Below are 22,909 nucleotides of genomic sequence, written 5' to 3'. Positions count from 1 at the left end.
GGGCGCCTGGGTGGCTCAGTCGGTTAAGCATCCGACTTCAGCTCAGGTCACGATCTCGCGGTCTGTGAGTTTGAGCCCTGCGTCGGGCTCTGGGCTGATGGCTGAGCCTGGAGCCTGCTTCCGGTTCTATGTCTCCCTCTCTCTCTGCCCCTTCCCCGTTCATGCTCTGTCTCTCTCTGTCTCAAAAATAAATAAACGTTAAAAAAAATAAATAAAAAATAAAAAATTTAGATTTCTAGGCCCATCCCCCCAGAGTGCCCAATTTGGCATAGTTTTAGAATTCTAGAGTATAATATTAAACCCTAGTGCTTCTTTAGCTCACGCAATATTATATTCTGAAATAAAATTGATCATAAGAGGATTCTTAAGGAAATTAAGACTAAAGTTCAAGGTATAGAGTGATAGGTTTCAACATTATCAGACCTAATTTTTCTATTAAATACTTTTTGGTGCTCCCCGTTATCCTAAATGAGATTCATGGAAAATAAATCCTAAGATATTTTTTATGAAAAAGAAATAAAGCTAATTTATAACAACAAAGTATTATAATTTATAAATGTTCAGACACAATTAAACTAGCTACCAAGCCGCTGTTGAGAACATGGGTCAAAACTGTCCTTTTGTAAGGCTGCCAGTTGGAAGGAATGAGGATGAGTGGCCACATGCTAAAGTTGGATGACTACCTCAGGTGTGACTGTCATTTTCTTAGTGTGCAGTTATATCCAGGAAAGAGGGAAGAGCTTAGAAAACAGTTTTTCTTTAGGTACATTACAGGTACATGAAGTCAGAAGACAAACTAATCCTGGAGAGATGTTACAACATGGTGTAATATTTTGTGGTGGTGATGTAGTCAGCAAGCGTAGCAAACTCTAAGCTATTTTTACAAGAATACTGAGCATACTTTTGAAAGGGATCACATTATTTGACCAAGGAAAGTAAAATAAAAGAATCCATCAGTTTTCCTAGACTTCTTTTCTAATAGGTGGTCTAAGAGATACATAACTTTCAATTCTGGGATCTGGTTTCTTTGAGTTCTTGGTGAGAGAAGTATAAATCACCTTGTGAGTACAAGACACGATGACAAAGAATTAATAGTATTTAGTACTGATCCGTATTGTCCACCAGTTTTATTATACAATATTATATTCAATATTCACCTATTAATGGAAATTATACTATTGGTTTCAATTTGGGGCTATTATGAATAAAATTGTTATAAATATCTGTAGACAAGTCTTTATGTGGATATGTTTTCATTTCCTTGGGTAAATACTTATAATTGGAATTTCTTGTTTGCATCATAAACGTATATTTACACTGGTTGTACTGTTTTGCATTCCCTCCAGCAACGTATAAGAGTTCCAGTTGGTTCACATCGTTGCCAATTTGAGTGTTGTTAGTCTTTAATTTTAGTCATTTTAGTATGTGTGAAGGGTTGTCTCATGGTTTTAATTTTCATTTCCCCAATGAATAATGATGAGCATCTTTCCTATGCTTATTGATTATTACAACTTTTTGGTAAAATTTCAGTTTGTCTTTTGCAGATTTTTAAAATTAGGTAGTTGGATATATTATTGAAAAGTATATATTCTTTTTTTAATGTTTATTTTTTCCTGGAGGGGAGTGTGGGGGGAGGTTGGGGTGATGGACAGAGAGGAGGGGAGAGATGTTCTCAAGCAGGCTCTATGCTCAGCACTGAGCCCAATGCAAGGCTTGATCTCATGACCCAGAGATCATGACCTGAGCCAAAATCAAGAGTCAAACACTTAACTGACTGAGCCACTCAGGTGTCCCAGAAAACTATTCTTTATATATATTCTGTATCCTGGTCCTTTGTTAAATATGTGTATTGCACATATTTTCTTTCACGCCTATAGCTTGCCTGTTCATTTTCTTAATGGTATTTTTTGAAGAGCTGAAGTTTGAAATTTTGATATAAGTATGATTTATCAATTTTTTTCTTTTATGATTAGTGATTTTTGTGTTCTAATACTTCTGTGCCTACCCTAAATTTACTAAGATTTTATACCGTCTTTTGGTAGTTTTAGTTTTTATATTTAGAGCTATAATCTATTTTGAGCAATTTTTGTATGAGGTAAGGGTTGAGGTTCATGTTTTCAACCATATGTTAAAGCACCATTTACTGAAAAGAGTCCTTTTCCCATTATGTCACTTGGGCATTTTTGTAAAAAATCAATTGAACATAGAATGGTTCTATTTCTATATTCTTTTCTGTTCTATTGATCTATCCATTCGGTACTAACAGTGTTTTTTTTTTATTACTGTAGCTTTAAAATTTTTTTTTTAATGTTTATTTTTGAGACAGAGAGAGACAGATCGTGAGCAGGGGAGGGGCAGAGAGAGAGGGAGACAAAGAATCTGAAGAAGTCTCCAGGCTCCAAGCCATCAGCACAGAACCTGATGAGGCCCGAACTCATAATCCATGAGATCGTGACCTGAGCTGAAGTTGAACGCTTAACCGACTGAGCCACTCAGGCGCCCCGATTATTACTGTAGCTTTCAAAGCAAATTTGGAATTGGGCAGTTTTGTTCCTTTTCATAATTGTTTGGCTCTTTGAAGTCATTTGCATTTCTTCATAAATTTTAGAGGCAGCTTGTTAATTTCTACATGAAAGCCTGCTATGATTTTGATTAGAATTGCATTAAGTCCAGATACTACTTTGGGGAGAATGATCTAACAATATTGACAGTTCCTATCTATAAACATGTTTTATCTCCCATTTATTTAGATCTTTAGTTTCTCTGAGTACTATTTTCTCATAGTAGGCTTGCACAATATTTGTGAAGTTTATTCCAAAAAATTTTATGATAATGTTGTTTAATGATCATGGTGTTTTTGAAAATATCATTTCTAGGGGTGCCTGGGTGGGTCAGTCGGTTAAACTCAGGTCATGATTTCATGGCATATGGGTTTGAGCCCTGAGTCAGGCTCTTTGTGCACAGAGCCCACTTCAGATCCTCTGTCTCCCTCTCTCTCTACCCCTCGGCTGCTCACATTCTCTGTCCTCTCTCAAAAAATAAACATTAAAAAAAATTTTTTTTAATATTATTTCTAATGGTTGCTAGTCTAAATATAATTGACTTTTGTATATTGATTGTATCCCATTATCTAGCTAATTTCAATTAAATCTAGTAGTTTCTTTGTAAATTCCTTAAGATTTTCTGTGTAGACTGCCTTTGTTTACAGGTAGATAGTTTTACTTCTTTCTTTCCGTTCCTAATAATTGGTCATTTTCTTCCCTTATTGCAATATTGAATAGATGTTTAATTTCACTATTAAATGAGAGATAACGTCCTTGCCTTATTCCTGATCTTAGGAGGATAACATTAGTTGGTCACAATTAATATGTTAGATCTATTACCTTTTTACAGATACTCGTTATCAAAATTCAGAAGATTCCTTCTGTTCCTAGAGTGCTGAGGGTTTTAATCATGAGTGGATGATGAATTTTGTCAATTGAATTTTCTGTATCTATTAAAATGATAGTGTGGGTTTTCTTTTTTCTGTTAATGTGGTGAATTATGTTGATTTTCAGATGTTAAACATATCTTGTATTGTTGGTATATGCACTGCTTGGTCATGATGTATTATCCTTTTGGTGTACTTCTGGATTTGGTTTGCTAATATTTTAAGGACATTTTTATGTTGATGAGGAAGCTTTCTTGTATCTTTTATCTGATTTGGGTATCAAGGTAATACTGACCTCAATGTATAAAGTGTTCCATCTCATTTTCTGAAAGAAGTTTTGTAAAATTAGTAGTTAAATATTTGACAGAATTCAGTGAATCCATATGGGCTTGGAGTTTTCTTCATGAGAAGGTTTTTGATTAGGAATTCAATGTCTTTAATTGATACAGGGCTATTCAGATTTTATATTTCTTCATGAATCCATTTTGGTAAATTGAAGAAAATTTTCTGTTTCATCTAATTGCTACATTTTTGGCATATATTTGGTCACAGTATTCCCTTATCATTTTAATGTTTTCAGAGGCTGAGTGCTGTCCCCTATTTTGCTTCTATTAGTAATACTTACTCTTTTTCTTGCTTGCTAGTCACTAAGGGCTAACCCTAACCCTAACTTTTGGCTTTAATTTTATTTTTTTGTTTGTCTCTGCTTTAAAGGTATTATTTTCTATGTGTTAGCCACCTCAAACAAAGTTTGCATTGTGTTTTTATTAACATTCTATGAAAATATTTTAAAATTTCTCTTGTGGGGGCGCCTGGGTGGCTCAGTTGGTTGAGCGTCCGACTTCAGCTCAGGTCATGATGTCGCGGGTTGTGAGTTTGAGCCTGGCGTGGGGCTCTGTGCTGACAGCTTAGAGCCTGGAGCCTGTTTAACATTCTGTGGGTCTCTCTGCCTTCCCCTGCTTGCACTGTGTCTCTCTCAAAATAAACATTAAAAACATTTTTTTAAATTTCTCTTGTGATTTCTTCTATGACTGATGGGTTGCTTAGAAATGTATTAATTTGGGGCTCCTGGGTGGCTCAGTTGGTTAGGCGTCCGACCTAGGCCCAGGTCATGATCTCTCGGTTCTTTGGTTTGGGTTCAGTTTGGGTCCTACATGTCAGGACCTGACAGGTCAGAGATTGGACCCTTCTTGGGATTTTGTGTCTCCCTCTCTCTCTGCCCCTCCCCTACTTGTGCTCTGTCTCCTTCTCTCAAAAATAAGTCTTAAAAAAAAAAAAGAAAAATGTGTTTATTTAAAGGTAAATGGGATTTTCTGGGTAGCTTATTCCATTGTAGTAAAAAAAAAAAAAAATTCTCTGTTAAGACTTAAATCTTTTGAAGTTATTGAGACCTTTTATGTCCTAACGTATTCTCTGTCTTGGTGAATGTTCCATGCGTATTTGAAAAGAACTTAAATTCTATCTACAGTTGTTGGGTGTAGTGTTCAGTAAATGTCAGTTAGGTCAAGTTGGTTGATAGTGTTGTAAAAATCTATATTTGTATTGGGTGTGGTTTTTTTGTTGTCTACTTAATCATCAGTTATGGAGAGAAGAATGTTAAAATCTCATAATTGTTGATTTATCTTTTTATTCCTTTTAATCCTGGTTAGTTTTTGCTACAGGTATTTTGAATCTTTATCTTACTGATGAATTGCTTGCCCTTTTTTAACACTGAAATGTTATCTCACACTACTTTTTGGTGAAGTTTGCATTGTCTTATATTAATACAGTTGCACCAGTTTTTTTTTTAATCTCTATTTGCGTAGTATATTTTCCCATTCTTTTACTTTTAACCTTTATATTTAAATTATGTCTCTTGTAGATAGTATATAGCTGTGTCTTTTTTTTTTTTCTTAATCCAACCTGTAAATTTTTGCTTTTAATTTGACCATTTACATTTTAAGTAATTATTAGTATGGCTGAGTTAAGACTACTTGTTAAAAATTGGTTTTCTCTTTGATCTTGTTGGGTCTCTAGTATCTTTGCTTTTCTCAATCCCTTAGCAACTACTCTCTGGTAAGTTTCCCAAAGTCTTGTTGTGCACATGCCTGGTAGCCTTCAGCCAAGGACTTGGGAGAAACCCTACAGAGACTCCTGGCATCCTTACTTTTTGCAGCTCTCTTCCTCCAGTGTTTAATTTGTTCCACAGCCCCACATTCTCCTCTGGCTCTTAGCTGTGTTCTACTTAGACGCTAGCTCCCTGCACTGTGGTTGGTAAAGAGTCCCCAGGCAGAGAATCAAGACATCTTCGAGGCTCACCTCCTGAATTTCCTTTTTTTCAGGAATCACAGTCTTTACTTGCTTATTGTCTAATGCCTGAAGACAAGTTGCTTCCTATATTCTTCCCAGTTACATACATTTTTTCCTAGCAGGCAAACTTGTCTTGGTATTGGTTACTCTGTCCTGGTGGAAAGTGGATGTCAAAATACCGTTTTTTAGTTTTTTTTTTATGTTTAATTTTGAGAGAGAGCGTGAGTAGGGGAGGGACAGAGAGAAAGGGGGACAGAGGATCAAAGTGGGCTCTGTGCTGACTGCAGAGAGCCCAATGCCGGGCTTGAACTCAGGAACCTTGAGATCATAACTTGAGCTGAAGTGGGATGCTTAATGACTGAACCACCCAGGTGCCCCAAAATACCATTAGAAAAAATGTTTATTTTTGAGAGAGCGTGTACATGTGCAAGTAGTGGAGGGGCAAAGAGAGGGAGAGAGAAAATCCCAAGCAGGGTCCATGCTTAGCCCAGAGCCCAATGCCAGGCTCAGTCTCATGACTGTGAGATTTTGACCTGAACCAAAATCAAGAGCAGGATGCTTAACTGACTGAGCCATCCAGGTACCCCAAATTACCATTTTTAAATTGCATTGCACCTTTTAAATAAACCTAGATGTGAGTAATTTGCTAACTTTGGTTCTTAAATCTCTAGATTTTTTTGTCTTTTTAATTTTTCTTAGAGATCTCACCAAGTTAAGTTATCAACCTAGTTGCGCAAGTCTTGCATTTCTCCCTGTAACCTTGACCCCTTTCTCAAATTGACTCCTGCATTTGCAAGTACATTCTAGACCAGTAGTCTCTAAAATGGTATGTGTGTCACATTATGAGGTAACATATAATTTATTGAGTTGAGGGAAAACATTAGAACTTCTATGCATAAATTAACCTTTAAAGTACTTGATAAGTAGATCGTCATGGTCACATGAATAAGCCTTTTAAATGGCTACATTTCACATAAAGTATACAGAGTATCCTGAGGGAAGGAATCAGGGCTGCTGCAGGCCAAAAGGTACCTTTGCATTAATTAGAAATAAGAGCTCTCTTAAATTGAGAAGTCCCTTGTGCTGTGCAGTCTATAAACTGTACACAGCTACCCTGGAACTGATAGGATTTCTATACTGCAGACCCTGCTGTGTCCCCTCATTCTACCCCTAGTGCACATACACAAATTATACAATTTACATGTTTTGGGATAACTTGGTTTATGGATTATAACCTTTGTTTTGAACCAAAATGACTGTCAAAAATTGAAGATCATGGTAGGCCATTATCAGGACCCTGACATAAAATCCTGTAATCTCAGTTACTAGGAAAGTCCCATATGGAGGCCACTCATAAAAACCCCTCAGTTTCAGCAGCCTGGAGAAATTCCCAAGTTGTAGCATGTAGGGCACATGTGCAATAGCCATAAAAAGTGATCCCCAGTGCCAATATTAATAGCCTTGAGTGTTACATTTTAAGTCTGTAATCAAGGCTGGATGCTGATAGCTTGGCTCTTCCCCAGTTAAGGAAAATACAGAAGGTTCCTCAGGGCTTCTCACCTTTGATGACTTCTTTAGTGTTACATAGAGGGATAGATACTTGTCATTTCCTGGCACCTGAGTATGCAGTCAGTCAGTGGTGGATTAGCTGGCCAGGAGATCTGTATTTTGTAGAAAGCTGTAATTGTTGCTGTTCCATTTTGTTTTCCATTTTACCAGGTGTATGGAGTTGATGGATTTGTGATTTTCCACCAGCCCTAAATTATTTGAATCTTTGAAGTCTCATTTTTAGCTCTGATGAAAAATAATATTAATTTGTAAGTATAACAGCATTACAGTGACAGAGCTGATACTTTATAGGACCTTAATTAGTCTTATTGTGAGATGAACATAAGTAATTTTCTAACCATATCTAACAATTAGACCTAAAAGTTTCAAAGTTACCAAGAAGACTCTTTGAAATGGATGGACATCCTCTATATTAACGATGAACTATGCCTTAAGTGTATATTACATCTTGGACAATGAGAGGATAATAGCTTCATAGCTGTCATGATTAGCAAGACATTTAAAAATATTTGACCCTGATTTTATTCTTTAAAAATGTTTTTTTCTGAGGGGGTGGCGGGCACCTGGGTGGCTTAGTTGGTTAAGCTTACGACTTTGGCTCAGGTCATTATCTCACAGTATGTGGGTCTGGAGTCTGTCTCCCTCTCTCTCTGCCCCTCCCCTGCTCGTGCACATGTACACTTTCTCTCTCTAAAATAAATAAACATTAAAAAACTTTTTTTTTTTTTTTTTTTTTAATGTTTTGGGCACCTGGGTGGCTCAGTCAGTTAAGCATTCAACTCTTGATTTCAGCTCAGGTCATGATCTCAGGGTTTGTGGATTTGAGCCCTGAGTCAGGCTGTGCACTGACAGCATGGAGCCTGCTTGGGATTCTCTGTCTCCCTCTCTCTCTGCCTCTCCCCCACTCATGTGTTTGTGCTCTCTCTTTCACTTTCAGAAACAAGTAAAATTGTGCATTTAAAAATTGTTTTATGTTCATGTGATTTATTGTGTACAAGATCTACTAGTGCTATACTATATGTACATAATATATGTAGGGTTCATGTTCAAATATTTGTTTAAAACAACATGTGAATATAACTATCAGCTGAATTGCCTCAGTATTTTTCCATGTTTATCTCTTCTTTCAAAATGGTTTTCAAATCTCTTCTAAGTTGTAAAAATACACTGTTCCTCAAAGAAATTTGTTCTGATTTCTTCTAATATACATAGTCCATAGGTACTCTTGTCATGATACAATAAATTTAAAAGAAAAATGTCATGTATAGTAATTAGGATTCATAACTACCAGAAGGTCTTTATTTTACCTTGATTGTGAATGAATACTCTTTCTGGGCTCTATTGGCTGTCTATATTAAGCATTAAGGATAACCAGGAAGAGAACCTATAGCACATGAGATTCCTAGTGTCTGTCTCTTTGTACTGGTGCATGTTGATTTATGTTTCTTCCAGTCTTCATCATTCTTCTATACTTGTGTGTCATATGCCTTAACTTGCTTTTACTAATCTTCTCAGCTCACTTTCCCACCCATCTTTTGGTATTAAGGTTTCCTCCCACTTCTCTGACCCATCCTTTTTCGTCTCCTGTTGTCCTTCCCTTGCTCTTTTCCCTTCTCCTCTGGAGGTGAAAGTGAGGAGATCACCTAGGACAAGGCTTCAGGAAGTCAGGTATGTAATGGCTACTAGATAAGGATGGAAATATACAAAGGAGACTGAGAAAGAGGTAGGAGAAAACCAGAAATATGTAGTGTCATGGAAGCCAAGGAAAGAAAGAATTAAAGCAGTGGTGTTTCATAGTGTCATATTTCTGCAAGATCAGGTAAGAGAGGCCAAGAACATTTTTAGCGTTAGAAACATGGCAATCGTGCAAAAGCATATTTTGGTGAAGTAGAAGGGGAAACCATATTGGGGTGGGTTATACAGTGGATAGGAAGTAAAGAGATATAGATGGAAAGTTTAGACAACTCTGTAGAGAAGTTTAAAGGGATAAGGCAATACTTGGGGAGAAAAAAATGGAGTTAAGGGTTTCTTGTTGATTGCTTTTTTTTTGTAAACAGGAAAGGCTTTAAGCATGTTTATATGAAAGTTGAAGAGTTCAATCAAGTGAGCTATTGGATGTACCAAAGAGATTTCTAAGTGAGTGTGTGAGGGTTTTGACAAGGCAGGATAGGATTAATCCAAGGCATAGGTGGAGAGATTGATGACTTTGGATAGAAGGAGAGATGTTTTGTTATGAACAGGAGAGAAGGCAGGAATAAATAGAAGGTTTGTCTGTGTGTCCTCAGAGAGGATTGAATTTTCCAGTAAAACGTAGTAGGATTGCAGATCATGTTGAGGTCCACTTGCTGCTAGACATCATATACATTTATAGTGGTACCTGTCTGCCTTCTTAGAAAGCCACCCAGCATTTCTCTGAAGAAGAGAGTATCTCAGTTTAGTGCTACTCAAAGTGTGGTCCACAAATCGTTAATAGGGTCTGAAATGAGACACAGTTTGCCACTGGAAAGTGCAAGGGAGCTGGGACAGCCTGGTTCCTGAGATTCTTGGAAATATTCAGTGAAAGAACAGAGCCCCACACTGAGAAGAAACTGCTGCAAATAAACACAAGTTGACCAGGGTAGGAATTTGGGGACAAAGAAGAGAAAAGCCTCAGATACATGTGGGAGGGGGCATTCGAGAAGGCAAATCTCAAAGTATTAGGGAAGTGTTTACACTAAGGTACCATTTGTTTATGAATCCTACCTAGGAAACTTTATAAGAAAACACATGCTACTGTAAATTGGTCTATAGAAAGTATTATAGTTTTATATGATTGAAAGGTAGTATAAGAAAAAAAGATGACAGAAGTCCTCTGAATTAACAGATCTAAAGAAGTGAAGATAGCAGTATACCTTGGTCTTAAAGCAGAGAGATAATGAAACCTACTTCCATAAAATGAGGTGGGAAAATAAAACTATGTTATGAAAAAAACAGTATAAATTAGATTTAGAAAAGTTTAGAAATGAGCTCCTATTCTGTAGGAGGTCATGAAAAGAAAAATTGACAGAATGAGGAATGAATTAGAAAGATTTCAGAAATGAAGATGAACCAGAAAATTCTTGAATGACTAAACACTCCAGAAAGTACCATAAAAGAAATAAATGATTTTACAAATCAAGTAAAGATATCATAAGAAATTCATAAAGTGAAAGATTTTACATACATATGCACATAAATATATGAACGTTAATAATAGTACCTGAAGACTACTTGAACAAAGAAACAAAACAAAAACAAAGATGAACGTTTGTATTGGAAAGGTTCACCAAGTGCCTAGGAAAATGGAGACAACAGCCATCAATTGAAACTTGTAGGGCTCTGAAAGAAAAAGAAAATAATACTTTGGGCATCTACACAAAAAGAGTGCATCACTTACAATGGAAAGAATGTCAGATTATCATTGGACTTGACTCCAGAAGAACCTGGAGTAAAGATTTCTAAGGTTTTCACAGAAAAAAAATTGAATTGAGACACATATCCAGCCAACTGATGTTTCAGCATAAAGCCCACATGTGAGAACTTAGCATTAAGCCCTATGAGCCCTTCCTAAGGATGCTGAATTTTGTTGCATTTTCCTTATTTCTCGCTTTGGTATACTTAGGGTTATTTTTTAATTTTATTTATTTTTTACTTATATGGGAGTAAGTTGTAGACATGACCCTTGAGCTCCAAACATGTCTATGTGTCTCTGAAGTATAGTCTCTTTAAGTGTTTTTAGTTTTACTGAGATAAGATTAACATACAGTAAGCTGCACAAATTTAAAATCTACAAGTTGATGAGTTTTGATATATGCAAGGATAATCTCGTATAACCACAGTATAATTACCAGATTCAGGAAATTTGACATTAATACAACAACATTATCTGATAATCTATATTAAATTTTGTCAGTTGTTATAACAATGTCCTTCACAACAGCTTTTTTTTTTTTTTTTCATTTGGTGGTGGGAGAAATCCAGGACACAGATTGCCAGTATGTACCATAGAGTAAGAAGATTTGTGAACAAGTTCCAGAGGGTGAATTTCCAACAAATCCCACTGATGCAGCACCAAAGTGAGCGATGGCTGTATCTTTTCTCACAATCTGTCCTAGCCTTAGAGGTAGTGGCTATTATATGTCATATATTTATTATATCTGCTCTAATAATTATATTTTTAGCCTTGTCTCAACTTCTTTTAAAAATTTTTTTATTAAAAAACTTTTTTAAATTGTATATTTATTTTTGAGAGAGAGAGAAAGTGCAGGAGGGGCAGAGAGAGAGGGAAAGACAGAATTTGAAGCAGGCTCCAGGCTCTGAGCTGTCAGCACACAGCCTGATGCGGGGCTCAAACCCACGAACTGTGAGATCATGACCTGAGCTCACGTCCGATGCTTAACTGACTGAGCCACCCAGGTGCCCTAGCATTGTCTCAACTTCTTACTATCCAGTCCTGTTATCCTAGTTCCTTGGTGTCGTTAGTAATTACTTATGTCAAACTTCTTTTTTTCAAACTTAATGTTTGATTTCTCTCTCCTTACTGTATCCAGCCTAATGCATCATTTTGGCTAAAGTGATAGGTTCTTCAGTGCTTTACATTAGGAAACCATTCTCATTATTATTCGTGTTTGGCTTAGGTCACTACTTTAAACGGCCAGATTTCTCCACTTTACAAATATCTTTTTCCCCCTTTGTAATTAATAAGTAACCTCCTGTGAGATACTTTGGGGTCAGTGTGAGTGTTCTGTTTCTAAAAAACCATAGATGAGCATCCACGAATGATTTCTTGCCTTCATCAGTTACTACTGTGATGTTGCAGAATGGTGATTTTTCTCTCATCCTCTGCTTACTAGTGGATATTCTGTATGGATGAGATTTTCCTTTTCCATTTACTCATCACTGTGGCTTGTGAAATTTTTTAAGTTAATACGCTATAAACCTTTCCTTTCATTATTTATTTTGATAACCAAACTGTTTGAATTTGGGCAGTAGAAACCCCTTTAAGTTGAAATCTTACCCTTTGGCATGCCCCTATTGGTTTTTGAGCACGTCTTACGTTCTGGCAGACCAAAGAGTTTCTCGCTTCATCCTGTACTTTTTCTATACCAGCTTGGTTGTTTCTCTGAGGAGCTCCTTGTATCAAGAAAACTTTATCTAACATAAATGTTTTACCCTTGAAGTTTCATAGTTTTAAGTTTTACATTTACATCTTTGGTCCATTTTGAGTTCATGTTTATATGTGATATAAGGTATGGATCCAAGTTCGTTTTACATGTGGATATTTAATTATTCCACCACTGCTGTTGAAAAAGCAATCTTTTACTGTGCTGTCATGGTCAAGTATCCGTTATTCATGCATGTCTTGGTTTATTTTTGGGCTCACTGTTCCATCAATCAATTTGATTTTACATCAATACCATGCTGTTGAGTCTTTAATGTCAAGAAATCTTTTGGCTGGAAAACAATAGGCAAGATGTTCTGCAGGAAATTCTTTTTATTTTTTAAATTACATTTTTGAGGGGTGCCTGGATGGCTTACTTAAGCATCTGACTCTTCATTTTGGTTCAGATCATGATCTCATGGTCATGAGATTTCATGAGATCAAATCCTGAGGAGTACACTGGGCATGAGGCCTACTTAGAATTCTGTCTCTCCCTCTCCCACCTCCCATGTTGCTCACATGCGACATGTTATCTCTCAAAAAAATAAACTTTTTATTTTAATTCCAGTACAGTTTACATACTATGTTATGTTAGTTTCAGGTGTACAATATAGTAAGTGATTCAACATTTCTATATGTTACTCATTGTTGATCATGATAAGTATACTCTTTAATCCCCATCCCCTGTTTTACCCATCCCTCAGCAACCTCCCTTCTGGTAACCATGAGTTGATCTCTATAGTTAAGAGTCTGTTTTTTGGTTTGTCTCTTTTTTTTCTTGTTTTATTTTTTAAATTTCACATGAGTGACATCATATGGTATTTGTCTTTGACTGCTTTCACTTAGCATTATACTCTCCAGATTCATCCATGTTGTTGCACCTGGCAAGAATTCATTCTTTTTTATGGCTAAGTAATATTCCTGTGTGTGTGTGTGTGCGCGCGCGTGCGTGTGCGTGCGCATGCGCATGTGTACTACCTCTTTATTCATTCATCTGTGGATGGACACCTGGGCTGCTTCCATAATTTGGCTATTGTAAATAATGCTGCAATAAACATAGGGTTGCATGTATCTTTTCAAGTCAGTGTTTTTGAATTCTTTGGGTAAATATCCAGTAGAATTACTAGATCATAGGGTAATTCGATTTTTAAATTTTCCAGGAAACTCCATACTGTGTTCTACAGTGACTGCCCCAGGTCGCATTCCCACCAACAGAGCATGAGTGTTCCTTTTTCTTGACAACACTTGTGTTTTTTATTTTAGCTATTCTGACATATATGAGGTGATATCTCATTGTGGGTTTGATTTGCATTTTCCTAATGATAAGTGATGTTGAACATCTTCACATGTCTGTTGGCTGTATGTAGGTCTTCTTTGGAGAAATGTCTGTTCATGTTGTGTGCCTGTTTTTAAACTGATTATTTGGTTTTTAGGCATTGAGTTTTATAAGTTCTTTATTTTGGATACTAACCCTATATTAGATATGTCATTTACAAGTATCTTCTCCCATTCCATAGGTTGCCTTTCAGTTTTGTTGATTGTTCCCTTTGCTGTGCAGAAGCTTTTTATTTTGATCTAGTTCTAATAGTTTATTTTTGCTTTAGTTTCCCTTACCTCAGGAGACATATCTAGAAAAGTGCTGCCTAGGTCAGAAAAATTCTTGCCTGTGCCCTCTTCTAGGATTTTTATGGTTTCAGGTCTCTCATTTAAGTCTTAAATTCATTTTGAGTTTATTTTTGTGTATGGTATAACAAAGTGGGCCAGATTCATTCTTTTGCAAGTAACTATCTACTTTTCCCAGCACCATTTGTTGGAAAGACTGTCTTTTTCTATTGGATAGTCATTCCTGTTTTGTTGAAGATTAATTGGCCATACAGATGTGGGTTTATTTCTGGCTGTTTTCTTCTGTTCCATGGATCTATGTGTCTGTTTTTGTGCCAGGACCATACTGTTTTGATGACTACAGCTTTGTAATATAACTTGCAGTCTGGAATTGTGATACCTCCAGTTATTACTTTTTAAGGATTGCTTTGGCTGTTGAGGGTCTTTTCTGGTTCCATACAAATTTTTTAATTATTCTAGTTCTGTGAAAAATGCTCTTTTTTTTTTTTTTTATTAGGGATTGCATTAAGTCTCTAGATTGCTTTTGATAGTATGGGTATTTACCAGTATGTATTCTTCCAATCCATGAGCATAGAATGTCTTCCCATTTCTTTGTGTCATAATCAGTTTCTTTCATTAGTGTTTTATAGTTTTCAGAGTACTGGTCTTTCACCTCATTGGTTACATTTATTCCTAGGTATTGCTTTTGGTGCAGTTGTAAATGGGATTGTTTTCTTAATTTCACTTCTGCTTCATTATTAGTGTGTAGAAATGCAACAAATTTCTCTACATTAGATTTTGTATCCTGTAACTGCATTGATTTCATTTCTCAGTTCTAGTAGTTTTTTTGGTGGATTCTTACAGGTTTTCTCAATATAGTATCAGGTCATCTGCAAATAGTGTAAGTTTGACTTCTTCCTCACCAACTTGCATTCCTTTTTGTTGTCTGATTGCTGAGGCTAGAACTTCCAGTACTCTGTTAAATAACAGTGGTGAGAATGGACATCCCTGTCTTGTTCCTCATTATAGAGGAAAAGTTTTTCCCCATTGAGGCTGATAATAGTTTTTCCTATATGGCTTCTATTATGTTGAGGTATATTCCCTCTAGACTTAGTTTGTTGAGGGTTTTTATCATGAATGGATATTGTACTTTGTCAAATGCTTTTTTTGCATCTATTAAAATGATTATATGGTTTTTATCCTTTCTCCTAGTGATGTGATGTATCATGTTGACTGAGTTGCAAATATTGAATTGTCCTTGCATCTAGGAATAAATCTTGATTGAGGTGAATGATTTTCAAGTATTGTTGGACTCTGCTAATATTTTGTTGAGGAGTTTTGCATTTATGTCCATCATAGATACTGCCCTGTAGTTCTCTTTTTTGTGTAGTGTCTTTATCTGGTTTTACTATCAGGATAATGCTGTCTTTATAGAATAATTTCAAAGTTTTCCATCCTCTTCTATTTTTTGGAATAGTTGGAGAAGAATATGTACTAACTCTTTAAATGATGGGCAGAAATCACCTGCAAAAAAGCATCTGGTCCTGGACTTTGGTTTGTTGGGAGGTTTTTGATCACTGATAAACTTTTTTGGTACTTACCAGTTTGTTCAAGTATTCTGTTTCTTTCTGTTTCACTTTTGGTAATTTATGTTTCTAGGAATTGATCCATTTCTTTCAGGTTGTCCAGTTTGTTGGCATATAAGTTTTCATAATATTCTCATAATTGTTTGCATTTCTGTGCTATTGGTTGTTACTTCTTTCATTTGTGATATTATTTATTTGGGTCATTTCTTTTTCATAAGTCTGGCTAGAGGTTGATCAATTTTTTCAAAGAACCAGCTCTTGGCATCATTGATCTGTTCTATTGTTTTTTTAGTTTTTGTTATTTCTGCTTTAATCTTTATTATACCCTTCCTTCTGCTGACCATAGGCTTCATTTGTTTTTCTTGTTCTAGTCCCTTTAGATGTAAGGTTAGGTTGTTTGAGATTTTTCTTGGTTCTTAAGGTATCACCTGTATTGCTGTATACTTCCCTTTTAAGACCACTTTTGCTGCATCCTAAAGATTTTGGACCATTGTGTGTTTTCATTTTCATTCATTTCCATGTATTTTTTTTTCTTTGATTTCCTGGTAGACCCATTCATTGTTTAGTAGCATGTTGTTTAACATCCATGTATTTGTGGTCTTTGCGGATTTTTTTCTTGTGGTTGACTTCCAGTTTGATAGTATTGTGGCCTGAAAAGGTGCATGGTATGACTTCAGTCTTGTGTATTTCTTGAGGTCTGTTTTCTGAACTAAGATGTGATCTGTTCTGGAGAATGTCCCATGTGCACCTGGGAAAAAAATGTGTATTCTGCTGTTGGGTTCTGCTGTTTAGGACAGAATGTTCTAAATATATCTGTGTAGTCCATCTGACTCAGTGTGTCATTAAAAGCCACTGCTTCCTTATTTGTTTTCTGTTTAGACGATGTGTCCATTGATGTAGGGGGGGTGTTAAAGTGCCCTACTCTTGTTGTATTATTATCAGTGAATTCTTTGATGTTTGTTATTAGTTTTATATATTTGGGTGTCCCATGTTGGGTGCATAAATATTTGTTACACCGTCTTGTTGGATTGTTCCCTTTATTATTATATAGTGCCCTTCTTTGTCTCTTGTTAGAGTCTTTGTTTTAAAGTCTAGTTTGTCCAATATAAGTATTGCTACTCTGGCTTTCTTCTGACACTCATTTGCATGATAAATGTTTCCCCATCCCCTCACTTTCAATCTGCAGGTGTCTTTAGGTCTAAAATGAGCCTCTTATAGGTAGTATGTAGATGGGTCTTTTTTTTTTTTTTTTTAATCCACTCTGTCACCCTGTGTTTTGATTGGAGTGTTTAGTCCATTGACATTCAATGTAATTATTGATAAATATGAATTTATAGTGTCATTTTATTACTCGTTCTGTAGTTGTTTCTGGAGATTTTCTCTGAGCCTTTCTTGTCTCTTTTGTGTTTTGCTAATTTTCTTTAGTGATGTATTTGACATCCTCCACCCCACCCCACCCCCCAAAAGAACACATGAGTGAGGGAGGGGCAGAAGGAGAGGGAGAGACAGAATATTAAACAGGAGAAAGAGAGAATCTTAAGCCAACAGAGCCCCATACAGGGCTCAATCTCAAAACTGTGAGATTATTACCTGAACCAAAATCAAGAGTCAGTTGCTTAACCTACTGAACCACCCAAGCAACTATTTGTCATTTTTTTTCTCTTTATTCTTCTCATGTTTATTAATGGATTTTGATATATGGTTGCCATTAGGTTTGTATATAACCTCTTCTGCAAATTGCATTCTCTAATTTATGTTGATGGTCCTTCAAATTTGAGCCCATTCTTTTCTCCTCTCCCCCTGATGATTTAGGTATATGTTACTGTATTTTATGCCCTTTTTTTGGTGTGAGTTCCTTGACTGATTTTTACAGAGATATTCATTGTTCCTGCTTTCGTGTTTCCTGCTTTCATACTGTCACTTTTGGTCTTTTCCTTTCCACTCACAGAGTCCTCTTTAATATTTCTTGCAGGGCTGCTTTCGTGGTCACAAACTCTTAGTTTTTGTTTGACAAATGCTTTATCTCTCCTTCTCTTCTGAATGATAGCCTTGCTGGATAGAATGTTCTTGGCTGAGAATTTTCCCATTCAGCACTTTGTATATACCATGCCACTCCCTTCTGGCTTGCCAAGTTTCTGTTGAGAAATCCCCAGCTAGCTTTATGGGTCTTTTCTTGTAAGTTAAGTCCTTCTTTTGTCTTGCTGCTTTTAAGATTTTTCTCTGTCACTATATTTTGCAAATTCAATTACCATATGTCTTGGTGTTGGCCTGCTGTTGTTGGTTTTCATGGGCATTTTCTGTGTCTTCTGGATATGGATGTCTGTTTCCTTTCCCTGATTAAGGAAGTTTGCAGCTATTATTTCTTCAAATAAATTTTCTGCCTCCTTTTCTCTCTCCTCTTCCTCTAGAACTCCTATGGTAGAAATGCTATTATGTTAAATGGAGTCACAGATTTCCCTAAGTCTGTTCTTGTGTTCCATAATTCTTCTTTCTTTTGCTCAGCTTGATTAATTTCCATTACTTTGTCTTCTAGGTCATTAATTTGTTCCTCTGATTCCTCTAACTTCATATTCATTTCATCCATGAACTTTTAATTTCCTTTTTTCTGTTCTTTATCTCATATATATATATATATATATATATTTTTTTTTTTTTTTTTTTGTCCCTTTGTTTAGGGTGTTGCTGATGTCTTCCATTCTTTTCAAAGTCCAATGGGTGTCTTTATGATCATTACTTAAATTCTGTATCTGGCATAGTACTTATATCCATTTTACTTTGGTCCCTTGCTATGGTTTTGTCTTTCCATTTGAGACATTTTCCTCTGTCTCATCATTTTATCTAACTCTGTATATCTGTTACTATGTGTTAGGAATGTCAGCTGTGTCATCTGCTCTGGAAAGTAATGGCTTTTTGAAGAAGACGTCCTCTGGTGCCCTGTACTGCAGTGTGCCCTGTTCCCCAGGACCTTGCACTTCAGGCAGTGTCTCCTTTGTGAGTTGTGTATGTCCTCCTGTTGAGTCTTGGTTGGTTTTTACTTCAATTCAATTGTCTGCAGAGGCTCTCTTTGCCTGTTGTGGGCAGTCTTTGGTCCCTGGCTGAGTGGGACATGTTTTAATAAGTGTGCACTGGTGTGCACTGGTCTGCTTGGGAAATGAGACTTGCTGCTTCAGGAACTGAGGTCTGGCAAAATGCTCAGGTCGGGAGACAAGGTGTTGGTGAAATTGGCAGCAGTTTTGTTGGGGGAGGTGGCCTGCAGGCCCAGGACAGAGGCAAGCATCACTGTGAAGAGCAGATCTACCAAGGTTCAGGGGTGGGAGAGATGACTTGGTGTAAGCAACTTAGGTAGCAAGTGTTGGTGCCCTGCAGGTTCCCGCAGGTGGCCACGTGTTTATGTTTGGTGTGGGTGAGATAAGTGGTACTTGCCAGCTCCTTTGTTCCTGGAAGGGTCTCCCCCGAGTCCCCACTTCTCCAGGCCATGCTCTGAGATGAATAAATATTCTCCCTTCCATCTTCCCCTGGTGTTTTTCAAACTGCTGCTTCCACACTGTATCAGTGCTGGCTCTTTGTTGTGCTGTCTTTTTAAATGCAGGAAATCCACTTTTTAACACCCTCTGGACTCTTCTAGAGCAGAGACCATCACCAATATTTAAATTTCCAGGTTTTAAGTCCTTCTGGTTGTAAGAACTCATGAGACTCAGTCCCTGTCACTTTCAAAGTCAAATACAGGGATACATTTTCCGAGTGCGGGCTCCTTGGTATGATAGTCTGTTTTTTGCCCTTTTCCATGACACAGCATCCTCCCTACGGGGTTGGCCACGGTCCATTTCACTCCCAAACCATGTCTTCACCCTTCTTACCTTTTTTGACGTGGCCTTTTTTCTACCTTTAGTTACGGAGTTTGTTGTGTCAGTCTTCATGTTGTCTTCTGGGTTATTTATGCTGATGTGAGTGTTGGCTAGTTATATCTGCGGAGCGAGGCGAACTTAGGGTCCTTCTACTCTGCCATCTTCCCTGCGTCCTCTGCAGGGAATTCTTACACGTAACTGTAGAACTTAATTCAGTGATGGGGATAGGGAGTGAAAAAGTAGTATGTATTTGTTATATGCTTTGACAATGAAGATCCAATGCAGTTATTAAAGAACTTACAGAATATAGTTCACATGAATCTTTCCTGAGGAAGCTATTACATACTAAATTTCAGACAACGAAGAAGTGGTTTAATAGGTTCATTGGTTTTGTCTTACAGAAATTCACTAGTGCATCAAAGAATATTATTACTTTAAATAGATGCTGGGGGATGTAGTACAGAGATGATAGAAGGGGAAAAAAGAGCTAATTTCAATATTGCTCATACTAGGGAATCAATAGAAGCTAATAAAGAGAGGACTAAGGTTATTATAAAGGCACAAAGATAACCATTAGGATACACACTCAAACCTCTTTAGATGTCAAAGGAAACTTGAAGGAGAAAAAACAAAACACGCACAAATAATTTATATATTTTCTCTAAGAGAATTGAAAACATATCAGTCATTGGGCTTAATTAGTTTCTTTTTTTTTTTTTTTTAATTTTTTTTTTCAACGTTTATTTATTTTTGGGACAGAGAGACAGAGCATGAACGGGGGAGGGGCAGAGAGAGAGGGAGACACAGAATCAGAAACAGGCTCCAGGCTCCGAGCCATCAGCCCAGAGCCTGACGCAGGGCTCGAACTCACGACCGCGAGATCGTGACCTGGCTGAAGTCGGACGCTTAACCGACTGCGCCACCCAGGCGCCCCTTAATTGGTTTCTTAAGAGAAAAAAAAGTTTCAGGTTAACTAACATAGCAAAATCCACTTCTATCTTCTATGCATATAACCACAAAACCAAAAGACTCGGAAATGTTAAGACTAAGAAGTTAGGCAAAGATGTACCATACAAATCAAATAAAAAGGAAACAGAGGTCACTATTGTGATGTTGCACAAGGTAGAACTCGGGCCAGAAATCATTCAAGAGGTGGGACACATTACAGGGCTACGAGCTCCAGGTCTCAATGAAGATGGATTGTTAGATACACAGATAATTAATGACAAGTTGATTTTTACAAGATTTCAGAAGAGTCCATAAGAATTAGAAACAGATTAATAATAGAAGACTTAAAATCTCTTTTAATTGTAGATAGATCAAGCAGACAAAATTTTTATAAGTCCATTAAAGATATAAATGAGTGTCATGGTTGTCTCCTATTACATGTGAGAGAGTGTACCTTCTTTGCAAATGCATACAAAACTCTGATTAAAAATGATTGCGGTAATTCCCCCTCATATGCGCTTTGGCTTTCCATGGTTTCAGTTACCCACAATCCAGTGCATCCACAAGCAGATGACCCACCTTTTGACATATTGTCAGAAGGTCAGTGGTAGCCTAACACTGTGGCACAGTGCCTGCCTCATTCACCTCACTTCATTTCCTCACCTAGGCATTTTATCATTTCACATCATCAGAAGAAAGGTGAGTACAGTACAGTAAGATATTTTGAGAGAGACCACAATCACATAACATTTATTATATTGTTGTAATTGTTCTATTTTATTATTAGCTATTGTTAATCTCTTAGTGTCTAATTTGTAAGCCAAATTTTATCATAGGTATGTATGTATAAGAAAAAACATATATAGGGTTCAGTACTGTCCATTGTTTTAGGAATCCAGTGGGAGTCTTGGAACATATCCCCCATGGATAAGGAATGGGGGGGGGACTACTGTATTTGTTGACATATGAAGAAAACTTCAAATTTCTGTCCAAAATATATAGCTTTTTTTTTTTTTTTTTTTTTTTTTTTTTTTTTTTTTACTAAAATCCGGTTTTTAAAAAAGTCAAAAACTGCCTCTACCTAGAAACTATCAAATAACACACTGCCAAACAACTCTTGGCTTAAAGTGAAAATGCAAACAAAATTGCTAGGTTTCATGACATGACACATCAGAGTCAATAGGTTACAGCCAGGGTTTAGAGGGATGGAAAATAGGTGGAAGGCCAGATGTGGTTCATGGACCATATTGCCAACCTCTGTGTTAGAGCCAAAGCAATTACTGTAAGAAAATTCTTAGTGTCAAGTGCTTACGTCAATGAAAACAAAAATACATGAAATACTCAAAAAGGTAGAAAGCAACAAAATAAATGAAAAGAATGGAGAAGGAAAGATGTAATACTGATAAAAGTAATAGTTTTAGATAATGGAATAATAGAACTGATACATCAAAATTTGGTTCTTTGAAATTTTTTTTTGCTTGTCAAATAGACAACTTACCAGCCAACTAAATTTTTGAAATGGAGAAGAAACTTTAAGTGGGAAAAGAAGCATCAAAACATGAAGTTTAAATATTCATGAAGATAACTTTATGAAAATTATGCAAATAGATTTGAAAATTATCGGTGAAAAGGACTTTATAGGAAAACAATTCATCCCAATTGACATCAGAAGAGAGAAGCATTTTTTTAAATGTTTCTTTTAAATGTATTTTTGAGAGAGAGAGAGAGAAGGAGCATGAGCAGGGGAGGGGCAGAGAGAGAGAGATAGAGGGAGACACAGAATCCAAAGCAGGCTCCAGGCTCTGAGCTGTCAGCACAGAGTCCAACATGGGGCTTGAACTCACAAACTGCAAGATCATGACCTGAGCTGAAGTCGGACTCCCAACCAACTGAGCCACCCAGGCGCCCCAGAAGAGAGAAGCATTTTAACCAGTTTCATCTCGACAAAGATTTGTTCTAGGAATGTAGGAGTTGGTATTTGGATGTTAGAGCCATGGAGAAAAATCATGATTGTCTCCATAGTTAAAAAAAAAAAAACATTTGACAAAATTCAGCTCTCCTTCATGTTACGAATAATAAAATAAGAATTGATAGATACTTAAAAAAATCAAATATAGGGGCACCTGGGTGGCTTGGTTAAACAGCTGACTTCAGCTCAGAACATGATCTCACAGTTCCAAGTTCCACATCAGGCTCTGTGCTGACAGCTCAGAGTCTGGAGCCTGCTTTGGATCTGTCTCCTCTTCTATTTGCTCCTCCCCCACTTGAACTGTCTCTCTCCCTCTCTCAAAAAAAAACAAAAACAAAAAAAAAAACCTTGAAGAAGAATTTTTTAAAATCAAATTTAGTCTATCTCAAAAGCCAGCATTTTAATGGGAGAAACTTCAGAGTCTTTACCTGTAAAATCAAGGGTAGAATAAAGTTGCAGGATATGAAATCCTAGACACATCAGTAGCCTTCA

The 22,909-nt window shown here is 36.7% G+C and overlaps 1 protein-coding gene across 4 annotated transcripts in view; it reads left to right on the top strand.

Moving 5' to 3' along the window:
* TRIM24 (tripartite motif containing 24) overlaps positions 1–22,909 on the top strand; it is a 126,175-nt gene that overhangs the window by 3,548 nt on the left and 99,718 nt on the right. The window contains exon 1 of one of the 4 annotated variants that reach the window (XM_053218035.1): positions 11,289–11,382. The exons of the other annotated variants lie outside the window; for them this stretch is intronic. Coding sequence (XP_053074010.1) covers positions 11,304–11,382 — 79 coding nt within the window. The 5' untranslated portion in view covers positions 11,289–11,303. Of the gene's footprint in view, positions 1–11,288; positions 11,383–22,909 lie in introns of those variants that run through there. 4 annotated transcript variants of the gene reach the window in all.

Source organism: Acinonyx jubatus, chromosome A2, assembly GCF_027475565.1.
Source record: "Acinonyx jubatus isolate Ajub_Pintada_27869175 chromosome A2, VMU_Ajub_asm_v1.0, whole genome shotgun sequence".
Classification (NCBI taxonomy): domain Eukaryota; kingdom Metazoa; phylum Chordata; class Mammalia; order Carnivora; family Felidae; genus Acinonyx; species Acinonyx jubatus.
The sequence above is the reverse complement of the archived record's forward strand: the minus strand, read 5'-3'. Positions and strand labels throughout refer to the sequence as shown.